General features: G+C 49.9%; 1 protein-coding gene across 1 annotated transcript; it reads right to left on the reverse strand.

The window, feature by feature from the left end:
• Nucleotides 1-4,140: 4,140 nt before the first annotated feature.
• Nucleotides 4,141-20,362, reverse strand: PTTG1IP (PTTG1 interacting protein). The gene is made up of 6 exons (XM_080938417.1): nt 20,178-20,362; nt 15,586-15,638; nt 12,608-12,716; nt 9,503-9,674; nt 8,688-8,734; nt 4,141-5,786 (listed from the first exon to the last, which is right to left on the reverse strand). The coding sequence occupies exons 1-6, from the start codon at nt 20,281-20,283 to the stop codon at nt 5,749-5,751; spliced, it is 525 nt and encodes a 174-aa protein (XP_080794543.1). The 5' UTR covers nt 20,284-20,362; the 3' UTR covers nt 4,141-5,748.
• Between the last annotated feature and the right edge of the window lie 3,176 nt (nt 20,363-23,538).

Consider the following 23,538-nt stretch of genomic DNA (forward strand, 5'->3'; position numbering starts at 1 on the left):
GGAAATCAGAAATAACTCCCAACCACTAGGGATGCAACAGTAATACAAACTCTGGAAGTCACAGTTTATGGTGCTTCCATGGTGTCAACATGAGCTGCAGCTCCCTGGCCTTTTACCTGTGTCCACGTGTAGATTGTCCTGAAGCTGTTTGTACTTTAATGTTAATTCCACTTTCCCAAGAAGGGCTGGCTAGTCACGTGACTCCAACTGACCCTGCCCATATTAATTAGTAAAATAAAGGAAAGCCAGTGACTGGGTGGGGCGATGAAAGTAGAGAGGGCTGAGAGGTCGAAAGAAGGTCAGAGGACAGAGGTTAGAGGTCGAGGCAACATGGAGCTTCCCAAGGACCAGCTGGACCCAGGTAGGATTTATTGGTGTTAAAAAGCTATGAACATGAAGGAATTTGCAGGTCTATTACCTCATATAGAAGGGCAGTTTTTGTCTTTGTCTATTTGATGCAATCTTGTTGTGTAGAGAATTTGTGGATTGAGAGTTGAATACATAAACCTGTATAAAAAGTTATCGGGCTGTAGAGTTGTGTTTGTGTGAAAATTTGGGGTAAAGAAATACCCCGGGACAGAGGCGGAGAACAGGCGGTAGAAAACCGTCAAGGAAAGGGAGTTGCGCAGACGAGTTGAGCCATGGTGGCGGCTCAGACCCGGTGCCAGAGAGTGCGGCTCCGAACTAAAACCAGGCTTGAGGAGTGAGACCTCAAGATAAACTGGTTCTATTTTTAATATTCACTGCAACATCCATGGTGTGAAGTGGTCACCATTCATGCTGTTTACACACATGTTGCCCAGACTGTGCAAAGCCAGAGGACACGGATCTCCTACTAAGAGGAGAGGCTAATGATCTGCAGAGCCAGGGCTATCAAGCTGATTACAGAGGTAGATCAGCAGGGGGTGGGCCAGGGGAACCTAAGCACAGGACAGAGAGTGGACAGAACCAAACAAAATACTTGCAAAGAGGGGTTTTCAACCGTGCCGTGCTGGCTCAGGCCTTTAATCTCAGCACCCCAGAGGCAGAGGCAGGAAAAGCGGTTTTCCGGGAAAGCAGTCTAGAAGACTTGAGATACAGTTCTGGCATATTGCTGCTAAAGGGCACACGGAAAATGATGTCCACAAGGAACCCTTGGTGGGAACTGAGCATGCTATGCAGACACCATCGACATGTTGCACCCCTATATACAACACCATGAGGTACTCAATGGACAAAAGGGCAGGGCAGTGCCAGGGAAGACAATGGCTGTTCCAGAGGGGTGAAGCCCTGATCCATCATGGTGCTCTGGACCAAGGGAGCACCAAAAGACCTAGGCTTTAGACTATAATATGGTGTAACCCCAACACTCAAACCCATAAAAGCCCAGCACAATATACCCTACCCTCTTGACTGCAGCACACAACTCTTAAAACATCAGTGCAAAATCAGGGGTGTTGTGACACAATGCCATCCTACGCAGGCAGCCTCTGCCCACACACGGAGGGGTGGGGTGGGGTGTGAGTGGTAGTTTGCTCAGTGCTCTAACTCAGAGCCCAGCCTCATCCAGAAGGGAAGCTTTCTGGATATCTGATGTTCTGAGGAAGCTAGATCTATGCTGAAGATCCTGATGGGGGATGGAATAAGAGCCCAAACTATCCTGACCTTCTGACCTAACACCTCGGTGCCTATTATAGAAAACTTTCACAAGCGTTGACTTACCATACGTCTGGCTTCTAGCTAAGGCTAAGGATGTCACTGATAGTATCTGAGAGACTGTGGCTATTCACACCATCACTTCCAAGGTGGAATGTGTCCTTCAGAGCAAACCCAATCCACGTTCCTGGACCTTGACCTACACATATTTGGCTCAGAAGAAACAAGCCCTTACTCTCCTTGGCGTAGTGAGGTTTGGTTCGTTTTAAAAACCCAGTTATGTTTTTATTACACAAATATGTTGTTGTTTTAATCCCAGGTGTGGGGTATGGGGCTGCTTCAGTCTGTCCATAGCCCTTAAATATGATTCAAGTGCTCTGCTCTAGGGGACATGATTTCTGCCAGTTTAATTCTGGGAACTCTGGAGAGGGCAAACCTCAAGAGCCCCTGAGGGCCTGTGGTGGCTGCATCTGATATTGCTGGTTTGTCGGATATTCTGACAAGGATTGCAACTGCCCCAAGGAACCCCACACCCCTCACTGGTAGGCAACAGTTGGCTGAGAGAGGTCCCCCCCCCACTTGCCCCTCTAACCTTTTCTCTACCTTGTGTTGAGGGCTTGGAAGGGATCAGGGTAGAGCAATAATTGGAAGGGAGGCAGAGCTTCAACATTACATCAACACCTTGGAGCAAGCCCAGTTCTGCACTGTCAGATAGATGCGGGGCCATCCCTTACCCAGCCGGAGGTGCTGCATAAAAACCAACCATGACAAGCTCCACTTCATATGCCTAAGTCACATTCCCTGGATCAGACGCCTGGGTCAGGTGGTAACTTTTTGATGGAGTTCAAAGGAGACAGTGGGACAAGGCCTCAAGGGTCGTCTCTGGGATGGAGGACCTCTCAAGGTGGCAGTGTGTGGAGCGGAAAGGCTAAGAGGCTAAGCTAGCAGCTTCTCCCGAGGAAGCCAGGACAGAGTGATGGGTGGGTCAGACTGGCATGGCTGGTCATTGTGGCTGTGGGTCCTACCCAGGGTGCACTACTGACCAATGCCAGGCAGCCAGCCCAGGACAGATTCTCTCCCCTCTGGGCTGCATGGCTCCCTGTATTTCCTCACTTTCATCATGTTCCCTCTGGCTGTGGATGGCACTGGTGCCCAAGGGACACCTTCCCAGAACACTGAGGTGGAGCAGGAGACAGTGGTAGCCCTGGGTCAAGTCTGTCTGATCCCCAGCTGTGAGCCTTCCCTACTCCCTCCCCAGGCTTGAGCTCCAAAGGCGGGACCAGAACTCAAAGCTGGGGCTGACTCCTACAAAGTGGAAGACTGCTTGCCCTGTGGGTACCACTTAGGAGACTGAGGGGTGGTTCCAGGAGACAGGTGAGGTCTCAACACAGTCAGCTAACAGCACCCATGGCTGCTTTTGGTGAGGTGCAGCATCTCATCCTTAAAACCAAAGGGTTGGGGAGGAAGGGCTGATGTGTTGTCCCACCTCTACCCCAGCACGTCCCCCTCTGTCTGCACATAGGAAACGGATGAGTGAGCCCTCCTCAACCTTTCTGTATGAGTGAATATGAAAGCCCAAGTTGAGGATGCCCTTGGGTTTGAGCAGCTCCCAGGTAGCTCCCCTGGAACACACTTCAAGATTCAACATATCTGTAATCTGGCCGACTGGATCCCCAGAACTTCTTTTGGCCTCCCCATACCTACCCGTCCAGAACTTCCCAGCCTGTTATCTATGGTGACAATTGCTTATGCCATTTTCCTAGGGTAGCCTACAAAGGGCTGTGGTCCCAAGACAGGGCTGGGAGAGCTCCCACCTGCTCAGGAACCTTATGAGAGCTCACTTTTTATGGTCTGTTTGCAGGTCTGATATTTCAGATAACCCATCCCAGGGCTTGCGTTTCTTGGAAACAGGTCTGTCCAAGCACATGCCTCAGGAGGACAGACTTTTTTTATACCAGAGGGCTGTGGACAGACCCCCCCCCCTTTGGCTGCATATTTCAGAACTGTCATGTTCTGGTTCCTGTGCTTGCAGGCCAGTCCCTTATTCTGGTGTTAACCCTAAAGGAAAAGTCAGTTTCCACCCCCAAGCCCCAGTCTCTACTACAATGGACAACAGGTTCAAGCAGCCAGGCTGAGCTGAGACAAAGCACCCTGGGAGCCAACAGTCAGTCACAGGCAGACTCCCTAAACCTACACCCTTTATGTATGCTATACCCACCAGCCTCTTCACTCTAGACTCCAGAGCTAAAGGGCTGCACGTCACTGAGGGTGCCCAGCTGGCGGCCATGCAGAGTCATTTCCTCGGCCGCCTTTGTACCAGTAAGGAAATGGAACATTGAGGTTGGTGGAGTTGGGACTGGAGAGGGCAGGGAGTGACTACCACTCCAGGACTGGCCGGGTCAGTCTCCGTGGGGCATGGTACACAGCTCACAGGGCCAACCCAGGTGTTCGGCTTACCTGCAAAGTCACAGCCCCAGTTCACCCTTGGGACAAAGCACAAAGAAATCAAAGCCAAAATCAACCATTTTATTGGATAGTGGTTAAAAACTAAGGCACTGGTGTGAAGGTCTCAGGCTTGGTTCTGTGGCTGCTCTTCCTGCTGCTCAGAGGCAGGCACAGACCACTCCTACGAGTACCTGCTGCATTGCTACACTGGAGAATTAAATACTCTGCATTTAGCAGTTGGTTACTCTAACATCAGCTCAGCAACCTAACTGGTACAGTTTATATGTGCTACATATTAATACAAAGGTCATCAAGGCCTGTGAAGAGGATTCCCTTTCAACAGACAGGAGAAAGATAACTCTCAATGGCTACTGTAATACTTAAGAAATGTTTGACAATGCTTTAAATCCCATCAAATGCCTAACAAGGCAGAAACATGGTAAAACTCCAGATTGTGGCAAAGATCATTCCCTTAGTTTGTGGAAATCAGAAGAGAGAAATGTTAATCCCTGGACAGACTGACAGTTGAAAAGGCTACTGAGCTGCTAGGTGAGGTCTCAGGCATAAGGGAGCCTACAGCAAGACCACCTCAGCTGCTGGTGGCTGCTCTCCCAGGGGCAATCTTTCCCCCTTATCCTGCCGTAAGGGTTCTCATCTGCCTACTAGGGACACATCTGGATTTCAGAGAAATGTACAGTATGAATGAAATCATGGGGCCCGAGTGTCCCCTGACAACCTTCCAAGGGCCCATGCTGATGTGTCGGACACAGTGACAGGGTGTGAAGTGAGGTGGGCGTGTATACGTCAGCTCAGGCAGTTTCCTGGTAGGCAGAATGGTGTGGGGTCCTCCTAACCTCCTACACACTCAGCTTCTACAGCATGATACATACAGGAAACCTGAACAGCAGCCTGACTTGTAGAGGGGAGATGTTCAAGACAAAAGCCCTTCTGAGGCCCAGGACTCCGCACCAGCACAGCTGGAGAGGCCCGAGGCAGACATTCTGCCCTCACAAGAGGATCACACGGAATTCACAACTCAAGCGTCCCATGGGGGCAAGATTCTCAGTTGAGTAAAGACATGAAAAATGCCATCCAAGAGGCCTGGACTTTTCATGAGAGGCTTTGGTAGGACTGTTTCCTGAGGGATTGAAGACTTCAGGTGACTTTATAAGCTTTTGTGCTACTGGACAGAGCTGGGTTAGGAAACCAATCCTTACCAGATTTGGGGACAGTGCCTTCCAAGAGGTCACCAAAATTAAAACAATGGCATGTCACAGCAATGGGCCCTCAGACAAAACACAGGCTTTGGGGTCAGTTCTTGCCACAACAAAGTAAACATGACTCTTGTTTGTTGCAATGTGAATCTTCCAGCAAGGCCACTCAGCTGCCAGCTTTGTAATCAGCTCGCAGAGTGTGGGGACCAAGTACATCTCCTCCCCCCAAAAAGGACATCAATGAGATTAAGGTCTCAGGTGATTACATACAGACAGAGAGGGAACAAGAGCAGGACTGTCCTCTCAAGGCCAAGCCGGTGCCAGGGCTGAGGGCGGAGGGATCACCCAGGGCAAGGGTGGCTGTGGTGGCGAGGTCTCCACAGGTTATGCTGAGGAGTGCACTCCCAGGAAACTTTGGAACTGCACGATCCACCGCAAGTGTGTGCCAGCTGCCTTAGAACTTCTCATACGGGTTTTGTTCTTTAAACAGACCTGAGGGAGAAAGGGGGAAAAAAACCTGGTTTATAAATTCATTCACTCAACTGGAAATAAACTCACAAAAGCAATTATAGCCTTGGGTTATGCCCATAATCCTAGTACTAGGGAAGCTAAGGCATGGGGACTGTTGTGAATTTGAGCCCTTCCTGGGTTAAAGAGCAAGAAAATATCTGAAACAAAGCAAAACAAGACAAGAGCACATCTTTAATCCCAGCATTCGGGAGGCAGAGTCCAGCCTGGTCTACCAGTGGAATTCTAGGCCAACCAGAGTTACATAGAGAGACCTTGTCTCAACAACCAACCAACCCCAAACCAAACAAAGACAAAAATGAAACAAAACCGCCCCCCCACCCCTGCAAAAAAATCCACCTCAGCCAAATTTTACATAGCGATTTCCCACAGTTCCAAACAGCTTCTGTACTGTGACCTTTGCTGAAGCTGAACTACAGGTGACTTTAAAACTGAAATAAAATCCGTCAGGAACAGAAATCTCAACTTTTTCTGAGAAACCAGCCATAGCTGAGATCATAGGAAGTCAGGAAAGTTTCTGCATGTGTTTCTTTCCACAGTGGTGAGAACTACACAGAAAAACCAAGTCACCTCACTTCAGAGCTCCCAAGAACAGTGGCTGTGCCTGGAGAATTGAGACTATAAAAAGAACACACGCCATCAAGCTGACAACCAAGTATTAGAGTAGTCCTGGGACACAATATGGATTTACCCACAAGTCTGTGCTTTCCTCTTTCTACCCTTTCCATTTATTTGCATCTCCCTTGTACCACCCCACAATCTCTCATTCTGTCTCACATCCCCCTCCTTGTCCCAACCTCCCATGACACTTGTATGATGAGTCTGGGGCCAGTGTGGTAGTCTACCGACTGTTAGGGCAGAGACACCAGGATCTCTGTGTTCTGCACACCCAGACCTAAAGATGAAGCAAGGACAAAGAGCACTAGGAGGAGGCAGGGGCTAGCCAGGGTCAAGGGCAGATCCCAGCGCAGGCTGTAGCATGCAGAGCCTGCAGCAGAAACACTGGGGAAGGAGCTCCCCTAGCTACAGCATTTGCTCAGCCCCAGTGCATGATGGACCAGGTGGGAAAAGATGCACAGTCCTGACATAAGCAGGGGAGGCTGCAAGGGAACCAAACTTGCACATTTTTAATGTCCAACTCAAACCCAGAGGAGCCGTGCTGTGCCGGGGCAGCGGGACTTGGCTATAGCATCTCTCCAAATAAGAGAAAGGAACCAGTGTCATGACTTAAACACAAAGTCATCTTTTAGTCAATGAAGCAAATGTTCAGATGTGAGCTCTATGACAGGGTCATAAATGCTCTGAGTTAACTGACAGATTCATCCATTTATGAATTGTCTGTCTGTGTGTCTTGAGATGGGATCTCACTGCACAGCTCTGGCTTGCCTGGAACTTACTATGTGGATCGGGCTGGCCTTCAACTCTTAGAGATCTACTTTGCTTCTGCTTTGAGCGCTGTGCTCAAAGGTGTGTGCTACCAAACCTGACTTCCATTCATGGATTCTTAAAATTGATGGCAGCTTTTCCTTCACCATGGTCTGTCTTACCATGTGACCACAGCATGGTCCCTGGACATAAAACTGTGTGAGACTGTGAGACAAAATTCTTCCTCCTAAAGATGTTTAACTCGGGGCTTTGCTCTCAGCACTAAAAAGCTAACATGCACAGTGGTATAACTCATTCCTGGTGGGTAAGATCCTTAAGCATCACAAAAGCGGTGTCTCTATATAAAAAAACCTCAAACTGTACTTCTTGCGAGTTGAGTTGGGGTTCAGGAGATAAAATCCTTGCCACCAAGCCTGAAGACCCCAGGACCCATATGCCAGAAGAGATGGCCTCCGAAGTTGTCTGACCTATGTGCATGCTAGCATGTTTGCATGCATGCTGGCATGTTTGCGTGTGAGTGTATACACACACAAAGTAAATAAGTGAAATAATTATAATGCGTATTTTGGGGTAAGATTTTAAATTTTTTCTTCATATTTCTCCTGTTAAGATAGTGATTCAAGGGCTGGAGACATGGCTCAGTGGTTAAAGGAACTGACTGCTCTCCCAGAGGTCCTGAGTTCAAATCCTAGCAACCACATGGTGGCTCATAACCATCGGTAATGGGGGTCTGAGGCCCTCTTCTGGTGTCTGACGACAATAACAGTGAACTCACATACAGAAAATAAATAAGTAAATCTTTAAAAAATATATACAGGATAGTGATTCAGAGCCAAACAAGTAGGTTCCCAATTGGAGCCTTCCCACAGCCCTATACCCCATAGCTAGGTGGATGAGGGGGTCAGCTTCCAAAGCACCCAACCTCTGCAGCCATAAAGTCCAGGCAGAAAGCTCTGTGCCCCTTCTCACCTTTAACACCAGCTCAGAACCAGGAGCAGCACACAGAAACCAGGAGCAGAAGAGAAGAGTAGTGTGTGACCCTGGAGACTAAGTGTCCACCATGTTGGGCTTCTACCTCACTCCAACTGAACATAAGCAGCTTACACTTGGTACCCATCACTAGACTGGTTCTTCCAGTCACTCCCCTGTTTCTCTAAATAATATGCTGCTGCCAGAAAGCATAGAGGGAGGGGTGGCATGCCATGGTCCCAGCCAATCCTCTGATAAATAAGGGTGGTCTGAGCCCGTAGAAGACAGTAAAGGAAGGACTCTCAGACCCCAGGGTAGTTCTACAGGCACATGCTATTTTAAGACAAATTGACACAAGCAGCTATGAATAATCTCATGAACTGCCGCTCTTCATGAGCACCAAAGAAAGCCGCAACTACACAGCTACCGTCTCCGGTAGAGGATGATTCTCTGGAAAAGCAGCAGCCTCCCAGATCCTAACCAGTCGAGAGAAACACAGCTCATCCTTACCATATTTTTTCCTGATTTCATCGTGTCTTGACTTCATTTCTGCTCTCCTAAAGAAGAAAGGAATACAGAAATGCCACGTCACATCTGATGACAACAGACAAGGTCATCTCCAACCCCCAGCCCCTTCACTTCCTTTAGCAGAAGCTAAAGGCTCCTTCAGCACTCTCCTGGAGCTCCCCACCCAGAGGTGGGGGTGACTGTGTCCACTAGGCCACAACTACCACTCCACCAGCAGGGTGCCTGCAGGGCCAGTCTGCACAGGCTGCTGAGGGACAGTATATTGTTTTCCATTAACGAACTGACTGGACACAGTGGTGACCATCTGTTACTCTAGCACCCAAGACACTGAAGCAGGAAGACTTGGAGCTCAAGGCCAGGCCCTCTCAAGAAACAAGAAAAAAGAATTCCAATGCCTAATACTGTGGGCTTTTAAAAGCTCTCAGAGAAAATGCAGATGGGTCAAAGCCTTGCATCAGGTGACCAGGAAAAGGCAGCCTTCAAGGCTTACTTAGCATTGCCTGCTTTCACTGATCAAGGCTGCATGAGGCCCCAGCACACATGGGAACCACTGGGCACAAGCCAGGGCCCACCCCACAGTCAGGTTACTCCATCATTAAGGGCTGGAATGGCAGCACTGGGTGAGCAGGCCAGGGGCCTGAGGTCGGAGATTCCTGCCAGCTTCTCGTTTAACCACAGCCCAGAAAATGTTGGACAACAAACATGGCACACTTTTGGAAATGGAGGCGGCGTGTGACTCATAACCTGCCTTCCTGTAAAGTCAGAGGGAAGCTCCTGAGCAAGGACCCCAGCCTCACCTCTCCTCCTGCCGCACTCTCCTCTCCTCCTGCTCTCTCATGGCCCGCTCATCGCTCTTGTCTGGCTTCCGGCTCCTCTTCCGGCGGCAGCAGTAGCAGCAGCACACGGTGATGCCCAGGAGCACAGAGCCCCCGAGCACCGACATGGTGATGATCAAGGCCTCGAAGTTCACTGCAAGCCCAAGCACAAAGCTGAAACCTCAGCAAGCATGACCTGCCTCCACCCCCAAGGGTACCACAATTGTCACAGGAGCAGTCCTAAACGTGGGGCCTGAGTATGAGGCTCTTCTCAGCCAACGTCTACAACGTGAGATTTCTAGAGTAAACAAATAAACTAATGAGACAAGACAGCCTTTTCCCCACTCAAGACCAAAGAAGAAAAGATGTCAAGTGTGTCTAAGACCTCCTGACTCCTTAGTGCTGCCCATAGATGGGGAAGTGCCCTGACCACAAACGTGCACATCCACGCATTACAGATGCCCCAGTATTTGAAAATGGCCACCCAGTGTCACCCAATGGCACGATGTGCTAGTAGAGCCAACCTTCAGGAAATAATTCAAACTGAAAATAAATTTTAAATTTCTTCTAAATGTCTCTTAAAGGTCTTTATATTAAAACCAGCCAGATGGTGGTGGTTCATGCTTTTAATCCCAGCACTCAGGAGGCAGAGGCCGGGGAATCTACGAGGTTAAGGCCAGCCTGGTCTACAAACTGAGTCCCAGGACAACCAGAGCCTCACAGAGAAACCCTGTCTCCAAAAACAACAGCAACTACTACTAACAGTTAAAAAAGCCATGTGGAACATACTAGTCCACAGCTCTAATTCTAGCACTCAAGAAAGAGGCAGGCAGTTCGAGGCCTGGTCTACAGAGTGAGTTCAGAGCCAGGATTACACAGAAAAACCTTGTCTTGAGAAACAAAAATAAATAAATAAATATAAATAAACCCAGCCAAGGTTCTCTACTACAGCACTCAAACCAGAGCCAGCTCAAGAGCCCCACAAGCTTCTGCCAATGTGTTCCAGTCACAGAGCTCAACTCTGCACCATGGCACTTCGAAAGCAAACCCCCTAGCTGCAGGGCTGCTGGGCCTGGGGGAAGGGAAGCTGAAGGCCAGCTTCTGGGCTCCCTTGGCCCCAGCCCAGTGGCCTGCACTCCTCTACCAGACTCCTTTCAAATGCTAAGCATGTTAAAATCACAAACAGGCGTTACACCCATTGGATGCCTGTGAGCTCTAATCCCCTGTGTTCAGTCAACTGCTGCCAATCCCAAAGTGTGCAAAAAGCAACAACTTGTGTGGTTAGAGAGGGGACCTTCATCAGCATCAGCGGGTGGTAGTTTCTGACTATAGCATTCTGTAAAGCTCAACCTACAAATGAGAACTTTTAGACAGCTGGATCTAATTAGAACTAATCTACTCCCACAGCTTCTCTGACAGAAGCTAAAGTCAGTTCCAGATAAAAACAAAAATCTTGTCATGATGGGAGAGTGCAGGCCCCTCTGTTAACCATCCAGGGAGACTCATTCACAAACTTGGCCTGACAAGGAGAGTGACACCTTGCTCAGCACAAAAGGTCAAGGTATAAAGTCTTTGTTTTTCTTCAAATGAACACAACTGTAACGCTTCAAGTCATTACAATTAAAACCCCTGAGTAAAAATTGTAATGACTTTCATAGAGAGAAAAGAAATGAGTCTAAAGGTTTTTTATAAGAACTGACTGTCGATGGGGCAGGCTTGCCGCCAGTGTGACAAGCCACGCAGACCTATGGTGAAATCATGAGGCTTGGTGGCCTGACCTCAAGTACCCTCTCCTCTGCACAGGGGAGTTTGGATCCTGACCAACAACCTCCATCACATAGATTCACATGTAGTGGGTGTAGACCCTCCAACCCCTCAGCAGTGAGGGACAGCTGCAGCCCTGCTCTTGGCCAGTAAGAGGCTGTCTCCCACAGGCGCCTGCTCAGATGGCAGTGTGTGGTACTACACTTGCTGACAGCTACCGGGAACTTCATCTGTCCTGTGCTGGGAGTGCTGTTTAGTCATCCTGTAGCCTGGGTGGCAACCTCATTGCACAAGACAATTATCAAGAGCACCCACCGCCTGACACAGATCAGCACCTTCAGTCGTCAGAATCAGGCCAGCAGCTCGCCCTTCTCCACACACCACCCAATGAGTCAAAGGTAAACCAAAGCTCTAGAATTCTCTTCCTTGTTCCTTTGAGTGTGATAACCCAGAGTATAAGGTAATCTGGAATTCACACAGCAAGGATGGGAGATATCCGAGTAGCAAGCAGTGCTCCAAGGTCGAGGCTTTCTGTGCCAGGACAGAAGGACATACATAATGGTGCTTAGTCACCAAAGACATATATCCGGTGTCTGCCCTCCTTGCTTTCTGGATTCCCTGGGCTTTTACATAGCCAGGCTGTTTTTCCTGAAGGCTGAGAGAATTCTGAGCTTCACATCTTCTGTAAAAAGATGGCTGAACAAGATGTGAGGGGCAGAGAGGTTCCAAGATGCAAACTCAAGGAACCATCAACAAAACCTTATCCCAGTGTTCTGAGAAACACCAGCTCCTTCACAGGCCTGGAGGGGGCTGTGCAACCCCAAACCTAACACCACCAAAGGTAAACAGCTCACTACAGAACAATGAGTTTCCAGACAGCAACACATAGCACAAATGTCCTTAAAGGGAAAGCTGAGCACACAGGGCTGGTTTCTTTCATGGGAGGAGAATGACCAGCACACACACACACACACACACAAGCAGACATCTGGGCTGACTGGGTCCTCAGTTGGGGATCACTGGTCAGTAAGAATCCAAAGGTCCTCTATAGCACATGACACACATAAGACATACAAATGGGCTCTGCAGATGCCCATTCCACCTCCCACCGTGTGGGCTGCGCGGAGCTGTGGCCACCAATGCTGCTGCAGGAGCTCTGCTGCTTGCCTAACATCAGACCGCCACAGGAACCCTTGCTTCCTTCTTCCGAGAGTCACACGGCAGCATTCCTAGTGACTTCCTAGTAACATGTGCTGACTGAACACACGCTTCAGAATCATCAAACCCCACTAATTTTGTAAGGAGTAAATGAAAACAACTCACCCCAGCATACGCCCCAGCGAGCGGAACTCAGTTTACAAAGAGACGCAGGGGGCAAGATCTTCCTTACTGGGTAGTCCAGGCAGGCCTTGTTCTCGTTGCACCACAGACACTGAAAGAGACCAGCGTCAGGAGACCCTTCAACAGAAGTCCTGCCTTGGTTGCTACCCATCTCTCTAGGACAGATGGATCCCGGGCATCCATCTCCCAAGTACCCCGGCTCTTCCTGGTTGCCCTCTGGTCAATGGCCAACACAGTGGCTGGCAGCCCTGTTCACCCTGCAGAGCCAAACTATCCTGAAAGCTGCGGTGCTCCCAGGGCCTTTGCGGCCTGCTGCTTACTTTCTCCAGGGCCCTCTTCCTCAAGCCTACCAATGGGTCCCTCACCTCCTCAAGGAGGCTTGTCCTGCCCCCATTCCCTGACCAACAACTCTGCCTGCTTCCTCTCACTGCACGCCTCCTCACACTGTACAGCCCACCTCCCCCCTGTGCAGGAAGTCAGATAACTGAGGCCTTCGCTGACCACCCAGAGACGGGACAGGGGAACATCCTTAGGTGTTTGCTGAAATGATGCTGGAGGACAGAGGCACTATGTAGGAAGTCCTGTGCTCCCATCTTATGCTGCACAAAATGTCTGCTTTATAAGGGCAAAACAGGGACCACCGAAGGTCAGAATAGGACCGAACCTCTAAGGGACTCACTGAGGCCTCTAGAGTTGGGTTGAGAATGGACCAAGGAACAGACAGTGCCATCGTATGGGCCAGCATCAGCACTCAGGGGGCCGCCACACCCAGCACACAGTGCTAGACAGGGCTGAGGGTGACCAGCATACAGCACCGCTGATCTGGGTAGGTGTCCTTGGGAAGACTACACACATCACAGGGCAAAAGAATTCTGCTCTCAAGAGCACTGGCCCTGCTAGAGCCAAGAGGACAGCCTCTGTCACCACGCATCTGCAGAGGAAGCATGTCGCTGGATCTTCAACAATTAAAAACCAGGTTTGCGCCTCGGGTTGGAGTAACATCCATCGCAAGAACGTTAAAACGTGTCCGGGTCTAACGTCCACTGTGCACTCACTATGTGGCAAATAGCAGTGAGTCCTGGCTGGGAACATCTTCCAATCCCAGGGGTTCCGTCCTGTATTATTTTTGGCTAATAAACAAGGCTCATGCCATACGATCTAATCTTCCATTTTCACGTGACTAGGAGCTCCACAGAGAACACAGGACTACAGTGGGCGTTGTTTTGCTCTTTTTAACTAAAGAGGTCCCTGAAATCAGCAGCATCCAGGAAGAGCACAGCCTTTCTCTAACACACTGAACCCAGAAGGCCTACAGGGGCCCATCTCTTCCAGGCAGCCCTTTGGTTCTTGGCTAGCCTTCTCCACCTAGCCTTTCTGAAGCCTCGCTGTCTGGGTTCAGAGCAGGGTCAGGCTTCAGGTTCTACCCAACTAGACTAACCCACTGTGACCTAGGCAGGACTCTGTGGACTCTGTTCTCACCAGGCACAACCAGGGTAATGAGGTTACAGGGCTCGTACAACAGTGAGCTTTTTTTTTTTTTTTAAACTACTAAAATGGCCTCCTAGGGTGTGGGTGGGCCACAAGAACCTAGAGAGTCAAGAAAACCCACCCATGGGGCAGCAGACTCAGCACTAGCAATGTCAATACCGAGGCAGGAGCAGCTGCTGACTTTTAGTCAGCACATCCTGCTGCTCACTGGAGTTGCACAAAGTAACAAGACCCGATTCAGATCTTCGCTGTCACTTTAAAAATCTACTACTGCTTTCTAAGATGTTCCTAATGTCCTGTGGCAGAAGCCAAGAGGAAACACTGCCCTGACCTATGCAGCCCTTAACCCACCGACAGGGTGGGACACACACTGCCCAGCCCCAGGATGCCACGAAGCCTCCCTGCAGTCTCTGAAGACCGTTTTCTGACAGTCTGCTGCTCTACTTCTGTTCCTCCCTCAGAGTTCCCAATGAAAGCTGCACAGCATTTAGCTAAACAAACCCAAGAACTCCTCAACCACAAGGAGCAGCACACAGGAGCCCCCCAGGCTGGCCAGTGAGCAGGCCCCACACTGCAGAAGCTGAGAGTCCTCCCAGGACATCTAAAGTCCTCCGCTGGAGTTATTTCCCACTGCTGGCCCGTTTCTCCCAGAAGAGCAGAGGAATGTCTGTTCCATCAAAACCAAAGGTGACCCCTCAGAAGAATCCCAGGCTCACCTCACCCCAAGGTGGCCCCTCAGAAGGCACCCTCTCAAGTGCTAGGCCCACTCCATAGAGCAGAAGATTAGGAAGCTCTGCTCCAGAACAGCAGCTCCGTTCTGGCCCGAGGGCACACAAGAGTTAAAGAATGAGAGGAAGGAAATACGCTGAATCTTCCCAGTGGACCAAGAGCTCTCTCCTGGGCCTACAACTGCCTTGCCCCTGATTCTCCCCCGCTCCTGTGTGGAGTCGAGAGAAGTCTCCTTAGCCCTGGAAGCTTCGGGAAGCACCACCACTGGGGCACAACCATAGACTAAGACTCAGACAGCATTTCTCTTGACAAGGGTCCTGCTAGGAGCTGACCCTATAGCACTACACAAGGAGGAAGAATGTGGGCACTCCTGAGCATGCGTTCAAGCCCCTACTTGCTCCTCAAGTACTTGTTAAACCCCCAACAGATCCTGAAGGTTGGATGACCCTCTGGAGAAGACCTAGTCAGAGGCAAGCAGTCCTACTCATCCACGGCCAACACACGCCACATCCCAGGCAGCTCCAGGAAGGATGTATCCCCACACTGCCTAACCAGGTCACCATACTGGCTGTGCTGGATGGAGCCTGCGCCTTTCATGGGAAGGCTTCAGGTGCCTGAGAGAACCTGGGATAGTATTTAACAACCACCATGAAAAGCACCCTATAATTCCCCAATGACAGAGCACTTCAAATACACACACACCTCCTTGGACTTGAGGGCAAAGGTCTGAGCCACTGACTTACCGAGACGTTCCTGAGGCACTCTTCACAGGATCTGTTTGTGTACTCAGAGCAGCCTGCCAGGAGAGACAAAGGTGTCACTGAAGGGGCAGAATAAAAAAACAAAACAAAAACAACAAACAGGTGCTGTGAACCTCTGCCCAAAACGGTCAAGACTCTGCTGGGACTGGCCTGCTTCAGGGCACCCAACTTATTCCTGCTGCAAGCACGTCCCCTGAAGAGCCACCCCTGCAAGGAATCTCCTGGGAAGAAATATTCCAAACACAAGACAGCCGTGTTTTACAGTTCTCCTTTTTAAGTGTGCCATGAAACTGCAGCCACTAACCTGCGGGGACCTACTGCTACTGGCATGCTCCTGTGAGTAGGAGGACACAGCCATACGGTGACATGCCTAGAGGCCAAGCCAAGCTTACAAACTTACCTCTAGATCAAGATCCTGGGGCAAGATTCCCCAGCCAGGCCGATGCTTCCCAAACACAAGAAGCCAGGTAGCATGAGCCTGCTCCAGTCATGCAGAGCACCTGGGGACAAGGCCAGCACCCACAGGACTATTTCCAGGAAAGGGTCAAAGTCTATATAGGCTTGGAATGCAAGCAAATCAAATGTATAGAAGAAGCACATCCATCAAGATTTTCTCATGCTGTCCAATTGGGCCACTGCTTCTCCCACCAGCCCTTAGAAAAAGCACACTCTGAAAGGAGCATTGCACTAGGCTCACTGGTTGCCAGAAAAACACAAATTAAACCTTCACAGAAATGCGTGCATAAGAAAGGCTAAACTTAAGAGAGAAGACCAAGGACACATAGCAAGGAGAATGCACATTCTTTTGGAGTTGGCTCGGCCAAATCTAGAAATGGCCAATTCTGTGGCTGGCAAGCCCACGAGACATATCTTATTCAAGACATCAGAAGACATACCCACAGAAAGCCCTGGACAAGCATGCTCACCGTATCTCTATCCACAATGACCCAACTGGAAACAGCCCAGATGTTCACGTCTGGAAGGATGGACACAGGCTGGAGTATCTACACAGTGGAGCGACTTCAAGCCACAGAAAGAAGTCAGATAAGTGAAGCTGACCTAAGACAGAAGCCTTCTACCCAAGTCCAAATGGTTCTACACAACGTGCACTCATCACCTAGGGTGAGAGCAAGTGTGATGGGGAAAGATGCTTGGCTCACTGGGTTGCTAGGATGCAGTCTCTGCATCTAGAGTAGCTGAGTTGCACGGAGAAACTTATCTAGGGGTACATTTAAGTTTTCTGACTTCACAGGAGGAAAGGCTTATCTCAAGAGAAAAACTGGCGTGGGGCATGGAGCACACCTGGAAGCCCGGCATTTGAAGGCTGAGGCCTGGTGATCGGAGTTCCAGGACAGCCTGGGCTACACAGAGATACTACCTCAAAAAGAAGCTAAGCAAGACAATACCTGGGCTGCACTGTTCTGTCACCGACCTGGAGGGTCACTCAGGAAAGGCTGTGCCTGGCCAACAGCACAGGCACTAAAACATGGCGACAAACACTCTGTGGTGAGGACCTAAATGCTCCTTACTCTGTTCCTTGTCTCCCACTTGGGGCAGGTCTGAGGGACAGTCGGGTGCCACTAGACACTTGATTGCTCCCGGCTCAAAATCTAGAAGGGACAAGACCAAGCGGAGGGAGTGGAGTGGCAAATGCCTTTAGTCCCAGCACTCAGGAGGCAGAGGCAGGTGGATCTCTGGGAGTTTGAGGCCAGCCTGGTCTACGTAGTGAGTTCCAAGGTTTCAAGAGCGGCATAGTGAGCCTATCTATATCTCAAAGGGAAAGAAAACAGACAGGGTAACACCCAAGTGGGGATCTCTAGACTGGTTCTCTGAAGACGAAGATGGACCAAGGAGCTCAGAGGAGACCAGAAATGATGTGAAAGTTGAAGTGACTCAAAATGGCCCTAGGCTTCAGAAGTGGAGAACAGAAAGGTGCTGGCCGAGGAAGCCGGTAGACTGTGGGTTATGCAGTAAACCGAGCAGTCAAGTTTGTTTAACACCCTAGCTTTGGCAACTGTTTAAGCTGAGCAGACTCTATCCTTGTTCCCAGAAGAAACTACCTCTGAAGAATCTAGGGGTGCACCTCAACAACTTACTCCCATGATTTGGTCAAATTAATAACAAGCTGTAAGATTATTTGTCGATTTGCAATAAAAATTTTTCAATGAGCAGATTTTATGGGAAGCTAAGAAAGGCAGCTCTACGGTAAGCTTTAGCAAGCACAGCGAGGGAGCGGTAGAGCAGGCATGGAGTTGCTCAAGATAGCTACCCCACTAGCTGGCTGCTGCCCCTTAGCACTCCTACTCCCCCACACTGAGTTCGTTCTCATGGTGACAGCTGAGGAGGGTGTGCTGAACACACCCACCCTCCACCTTTTTCCAAGTCATCCAGAAGAAAGGACAGTCTTGCTTACTATCAACCAACACAGCGGCCCCAGGAATGACAAGGTCCGGATCCGTTAAAGGATGCTTTGGTAACTGCGTTCTTGAGAACTTAAGAGAACTAAGTTCCAAGAAACACATCCTGAGCTCCCGAGCTTCAGCCATGATGGGCACAGCCATTACTGGGCAGCCTGAACCCCCAGGGGCCAGCCCTCCTCCTCCACAGACCAACTGTAGGGTAGATCTGTGTACCACAGAGCATTGGAGGCAGGCTCCTGGCTGAAGTAACTCCCAGACTCATGTGGCAAGGAAGGAAACACTGACAACTTGCTACCCCACAGCTCACATTTCTGGGAGGTTACTCACAGTATCTCTGACCCCATCACGGGACCCAGCCAACCACATGCTGGAGATAGGAACTGTGTCTCTGCAGTTCCTCAGTGCTGACAGTGAACGTCCTGGCTCTGAGGTGCTGTGGCTTAGAGTTAGGTTTAGATGCTACTTGCTCGCTTTAAAAGAACTTTCAGACTTATTTAATAATTGAATGGAAAGGCAATATAAATAGTGACTCATTTCTGAGTGGGTCCCTTGACGTTTCAGGTGAGTCAACTCAGGACAAAAAGGCACACCTACATGTGGGAAGGGGACACCTTTGGAAACTAAGGGAGTGAACATTACTCATGAACATATGAAACATGCTGCCATCTTCTGTGCCCCCAAGTAAAATAATCTTGGGCTTCAGAAGGGCTTAAGAGTGTCCACTCTGATGACAGAATTCAGAACTCCGCATCTCTACTGTCATGTCAGAGGAGCACACTTGCTTTGTAAAGTAGTCCTCAACACCCCCCATTTGAAAAAAGAAGGTTCAGAGCACCCCAAAAGGCATGTACTCAGCACTGAATAATACAGTTTACTGAGGCAGGTTCCTTAGGGACAGAAGAAACTGAAAATTCCTCTACAAACTGAGGAGTAAGGATGCCCTGTGCCAGCCACCACTGTGCCTTAATGTTCCTATGGAAGGAAACAACTGCAGTCCTTTTAGGGACTGTTTTTCCCAAGATAAAGCTCAGAGATAGAGACTCCACCCGACATTAGCAAGGGTCCAAAAGCCCTGTTGAAATGCCCTCATCATCACGAATTGCATTCTATGGATCTATTGCAGGTGCTAAAAAGCACACAAAAATATTTAAAAGGTGAGTTTTGCCTGGCGGGGTGGGTACACACCTTTATCTTCAGCACTACTGAGTCCAAAGTAAGACACTGTGAACTCAAAAAAAAAAAAAAAAAAAAAAAAAAAAAAGGTGGGTTTGGGGATATTATAATGTAAATTTATGCAGATTACTTGTAAAGACAAGTGGGTCTAAATAATTGTCCTCTTCCTATAGAATGTCAAGTAGAATCCTCACACCTAACATGCTCTGGGCAAGAGGTGGAGGTTGGTGCTCCCCTCACCAGAGCAGGGAAGGGGTCCCGGGTCTCCACAAGCATTCTGCCTGGCATAAAGTCCTCACAGGAAAATCTAGTCCCAAGTGCCCAGAGCAGTCAGAGTCAGGTCCTTTAGTCACCCTCACCGAGGTAGCAGAAATGAGGCAGTCACAGACCCTAGGTACACCTAGGAGCAGATAAGAAACTTGAATACTGAGCTGCGACAAAAAGTCACAAAGAGAAAACACACCGTGGCAGGCTAAAGTGTAAAGACACCCTGAGAGAGCCTGAGTTAACATGGTTGAGAAAAATACTCTCCCTCTAGCACAGTCCCATCAACCCAAGTTTTCAAAGGTCAGAAAGCTGACCAAGCCGACCCTCTTCAGGCTCAGACTTGGACACAACTTGCCAACTCCATGATCCTCCCCATCCCTGCCCCCCAAAAAGTAACAGTGCTGGGCTAGAGTCAGGCACTTTATAAGACCTCGATCCTCAAGGTGGCGGGGCCCAGCCCCTGACACGGGCAGGAATGCAGACGCTCCCGGAATGGAACCCGAATCAGCCACCTCTAAGCAGGTGCCCAGGCATCGGTTCCGACTGGACTGTCTTTCCGCGCCTCAGGGCACGACGTTAACTCCCAGCGGTGGCTGCGGAGCCCAGCTCCGAGGGAGGGCGTGAGCGTAGAGGACGCCAAGCCCGCGGGCTGGGCTCCGCCCTGGATCGGACCCAGCCGCCCTCCTCCTTGGCCCCTAGGCTCCCAGGCCTTACCCACACCCGGAGGCTCCTGCGCAAAGGCTCCGGGCAGAAGCAACAGCAGCACGGCACCGAGAAGCACCACCCAGCGCGGCGTCAGCTCGAGGACGGCAGACGCCATGGTGGGTGCGTCGTCGGTGGGGACCTCAGACGACTCGACTTCGACTCCGAGCTAGGCTGTTTCCACAGTAAGCGCTCAGCCTCCGTAGGCGAACTGGAGGGGCGGGGCCTGAGAGTGCGCAGCCGCAAGCTCCGCCCCCGCCCTACGCCCGCCTCCGGGAGCTGCTTAGGCTTAGTGCGCCTGCGCGCTGTTGGAACGGGTTGTGGGGGGGGGGGTCAGGGGAGGACTCTATAACGGGAGCGTCAGACCAGCGCGCGTGCGTAATAGACTATTAGGCTGGGCTGTGGGCAGCAAAGCTTTACCAGGTAGAGCGTTTGCTCTGGAATGGAGCTGCTGGACTCTGAGGAGGGTTGAGGCTTAGTTGCTCTGCCCAATATACCTACTCTGTAGCTGCCAACTCTCTCTGCAACCCTGCCCACGCTGCGCAGGGCCTCTGCCAGTCCTGTTGATTCCACAGGGCAGGTTTTATGGATCGGTTCACTTATGTACGTTAAAACAGCATCCGAGCTGTCTCGGACTTGTTACAGAAAGGCGTTTAAATCCCTGAGGGAGAGTGGAGGGTGTAACTTAGATGGTAGAGTTGTTTGCCTAGCAACCGATGCACGAGCCTCCCCTTCCTCCCTCCCCCGAATTCCATCCTCCGAACCTCACAAAAGAGTCGTGATGGCACACTCCTGTCATCCCAGCACTTGGGGGTGGAGCATTGGGAGGAAGAGATCAAGGTCTTCAACCAATGAGACCCAGGCTCAAAGAAAACAAAACAAATCCTTATTTATAGCGACTAGAGAAGCAAACTTGAAGGCACAGGAACTTTGAGTAAGAGGATACCTTCCCTGCCTGGTTGTGCAGGAATTGGGGACCTACAGTGCTGGACACCAAAGAGATCTATGTGGGACAGTGGCTACCAAGTTTGTTGACTCTTTAAAGACCCAGACTCCAGTAGGAATAAGCAAAACAGGATACAAGCTTGAGCCCACTAGCTTTATGTCAACTTGATGCAAGCTAGTCATGACTGTAAGTGTGGCAGCTCTTGAAGGGAAAGGTTTGAAGTGTTCCAGCTCCGCTCCTGGTGCTGCAGGGGAATGTTTCCCCAAAGCAAGTATAACAGTTCTGCTCCTGGAGGGGATTCCCCATGGAAAGTGTTACAGGTCGGCTGGTGGGGGAGGGGGGTAGAAAGTGTAACAACTCTGCTCTTGCAGAGGGAAGTTTTTCCCTAGTGAAAGTGTTGTTACACCCCCCACCCCCCAACCCCACCCCCCGCCGCAGGTTTTCCCCAGCCAAGTTCTGTTCCAGGGAAAATGTTACAGCTCTCCTCCGAGATGCTTCCTGGCAATTGGGAGCCAAGGAATACCACAAAGTCACATGACACGACAAACCACACAAGAAATGTATCAGGAGGAAAAAATAAAAACCCAGGAGGGGCAGCTGCCTCTGCTAAATTGAGAAGCCACAGAAGTGAGCAGAAAAGTCAGGGCTTTTATAGACGCTCTTGGGGGCAGGGCTTCCACTGGGGATTTTTCAGGGTGAGGATTGGGGGAATTTTAATTCCTGAGTTTGGGAGGCTCAGGGTCTTTGTAGCACTGAGCTGGTCCAGAGGAAGGGAAGCTTAGCAGGTCCCAGGTGAGTGCAGTGCAGGTTCCGGGTAGGATATGAGAGGGGTAAAGAACTCAACCTTCTCCAGAAGGGGGGAGTGGCCAGGGCAGGGGTTTTGGGAGATGTTCCATCTGTATACTTGAAGCCTGATAACTGTAAGGGTGACAAATTCTTACTAGAGTTGATGGTGGGGAAGCCGGCTTTATGGTGCCAGGTTGGGAGTGGGGAGGTAGCCAACTCCTGCCATACTTATGTTTGAGGTGTCTGGGGCTGAAGCTCCCTTGACACCTTTCCCCGAAACCCTGGGCCATTATGGTTCCATTCAGGGACTGATGGGTTTTCTTCACCCTTTTATCTTACCGAGAAAATGCCTCCCTAAGAGTGGTCTGTAAGAGGCGGGACTGTAGGGCATTTTCTTAATTAGTGATGGGTGAAGAGCTCAGCTCATTATGGGGGTACCACTCCTGGGTGGTAGTCCTGGGTTCTGTAATATAGCAAGCAAGCAAGCCATGGCCAAGCCAGTAAGCAGCACCCCTCCATGGCCACTGCATCAGCTCCTGCTGCTAGGTTCCTGCCCTGCCTAAGTTCCTGTTCTGACTGTTTTCATGGACAAACTGTTTTATGGAATTGTGAGTGACCCGAACTGAGACAGAGAGCAACCAGACAGTGTGGCCATTCTTGCTTAATTATCTAATTCCCTTGCCCTGCTCAAATTCCCCCTTCAGTAAACCAAAGCTAATCCAAAGATGGACGTGGGAATCATGAGCCTCTTTATGCTTGAGACCTTTCTTTTGCCAGCACTGGTCTCTTGTCAGTTTGAGTAGTGAGATTAATGCTCTTAACCACTGAGCCATCTCTGCAGCCCATGGCCAAGGCAACTCTTAAAAGGACAACATTTAATTGGGGCTAGCTTACAGGTCTTTTATCATCAAGGTGGGAAGCATGGCAGCATCCAGGCAGACATGGTGCTGGAGTAGCTGAGAGTTCTACGTCTTCATCCAAAGGAAATCAGGAACAGATTACTGTTTTACAGGCAGCGAGGAAGAGGGTCTCAAAGCCCGCCCCCACAGTGACACACTTCCTCCAACAAAGCTGTGACTCTCCTAATAATGCCACTCCCCGAGCCAAACATATTCAAACCACTACATTCCACTCCCTGGCCCCTATAGGCTTATTCAAACACATGAATCTATGAGGACCATACTTAGCCAAAGTATAATGCAAAAAGACATTTAGTCCCAACTTCAAAAGTCCCCGTAGTCTATAGCAATCTCGAGTGTTTAAAGTCCAAAGTTTAAGGTCTCTTGTGAGATTCATCCAATCACTTAACTGTAATCCACTATAGAATCAAAATTTAAAAAGCAGATCACAGGATACATTATCATTCTAAAACTTCATAATGAAAAAATACTGGACCAAAGAAAGATCAAAAACCATCTGAGCAACCCCCAAATTCTGCATTTACATGTCTGATTTCCAACTCCTTTCAGCTTTGTTGACTATAGCGCAATTCTTTCTCCTGGGCTGGGATTCCACTCCCTGTTAGCAGCTTTCCTCAGCAGGCATCCTACGGCTCTGGCATCTCCGAGCATCATTGGGTTTCCAAGGCAACACACCTTCACCTTCACAGCTTCTTGTTCCTAGGTCTGGGATCTACACCTG

The sequence above is a fragment of the Micromys minutus genome (genome assembly GCF_963924665.1).
Source record: "Micromys minutus genome assembly, chromosome: 25".
In the NCBI taxonomy this organism is placed as follows: Eukaryota; Metazoa; Chordata; class Mammalia; order Rodentia; family Muridae; genus Micromys; species Micromys minutus.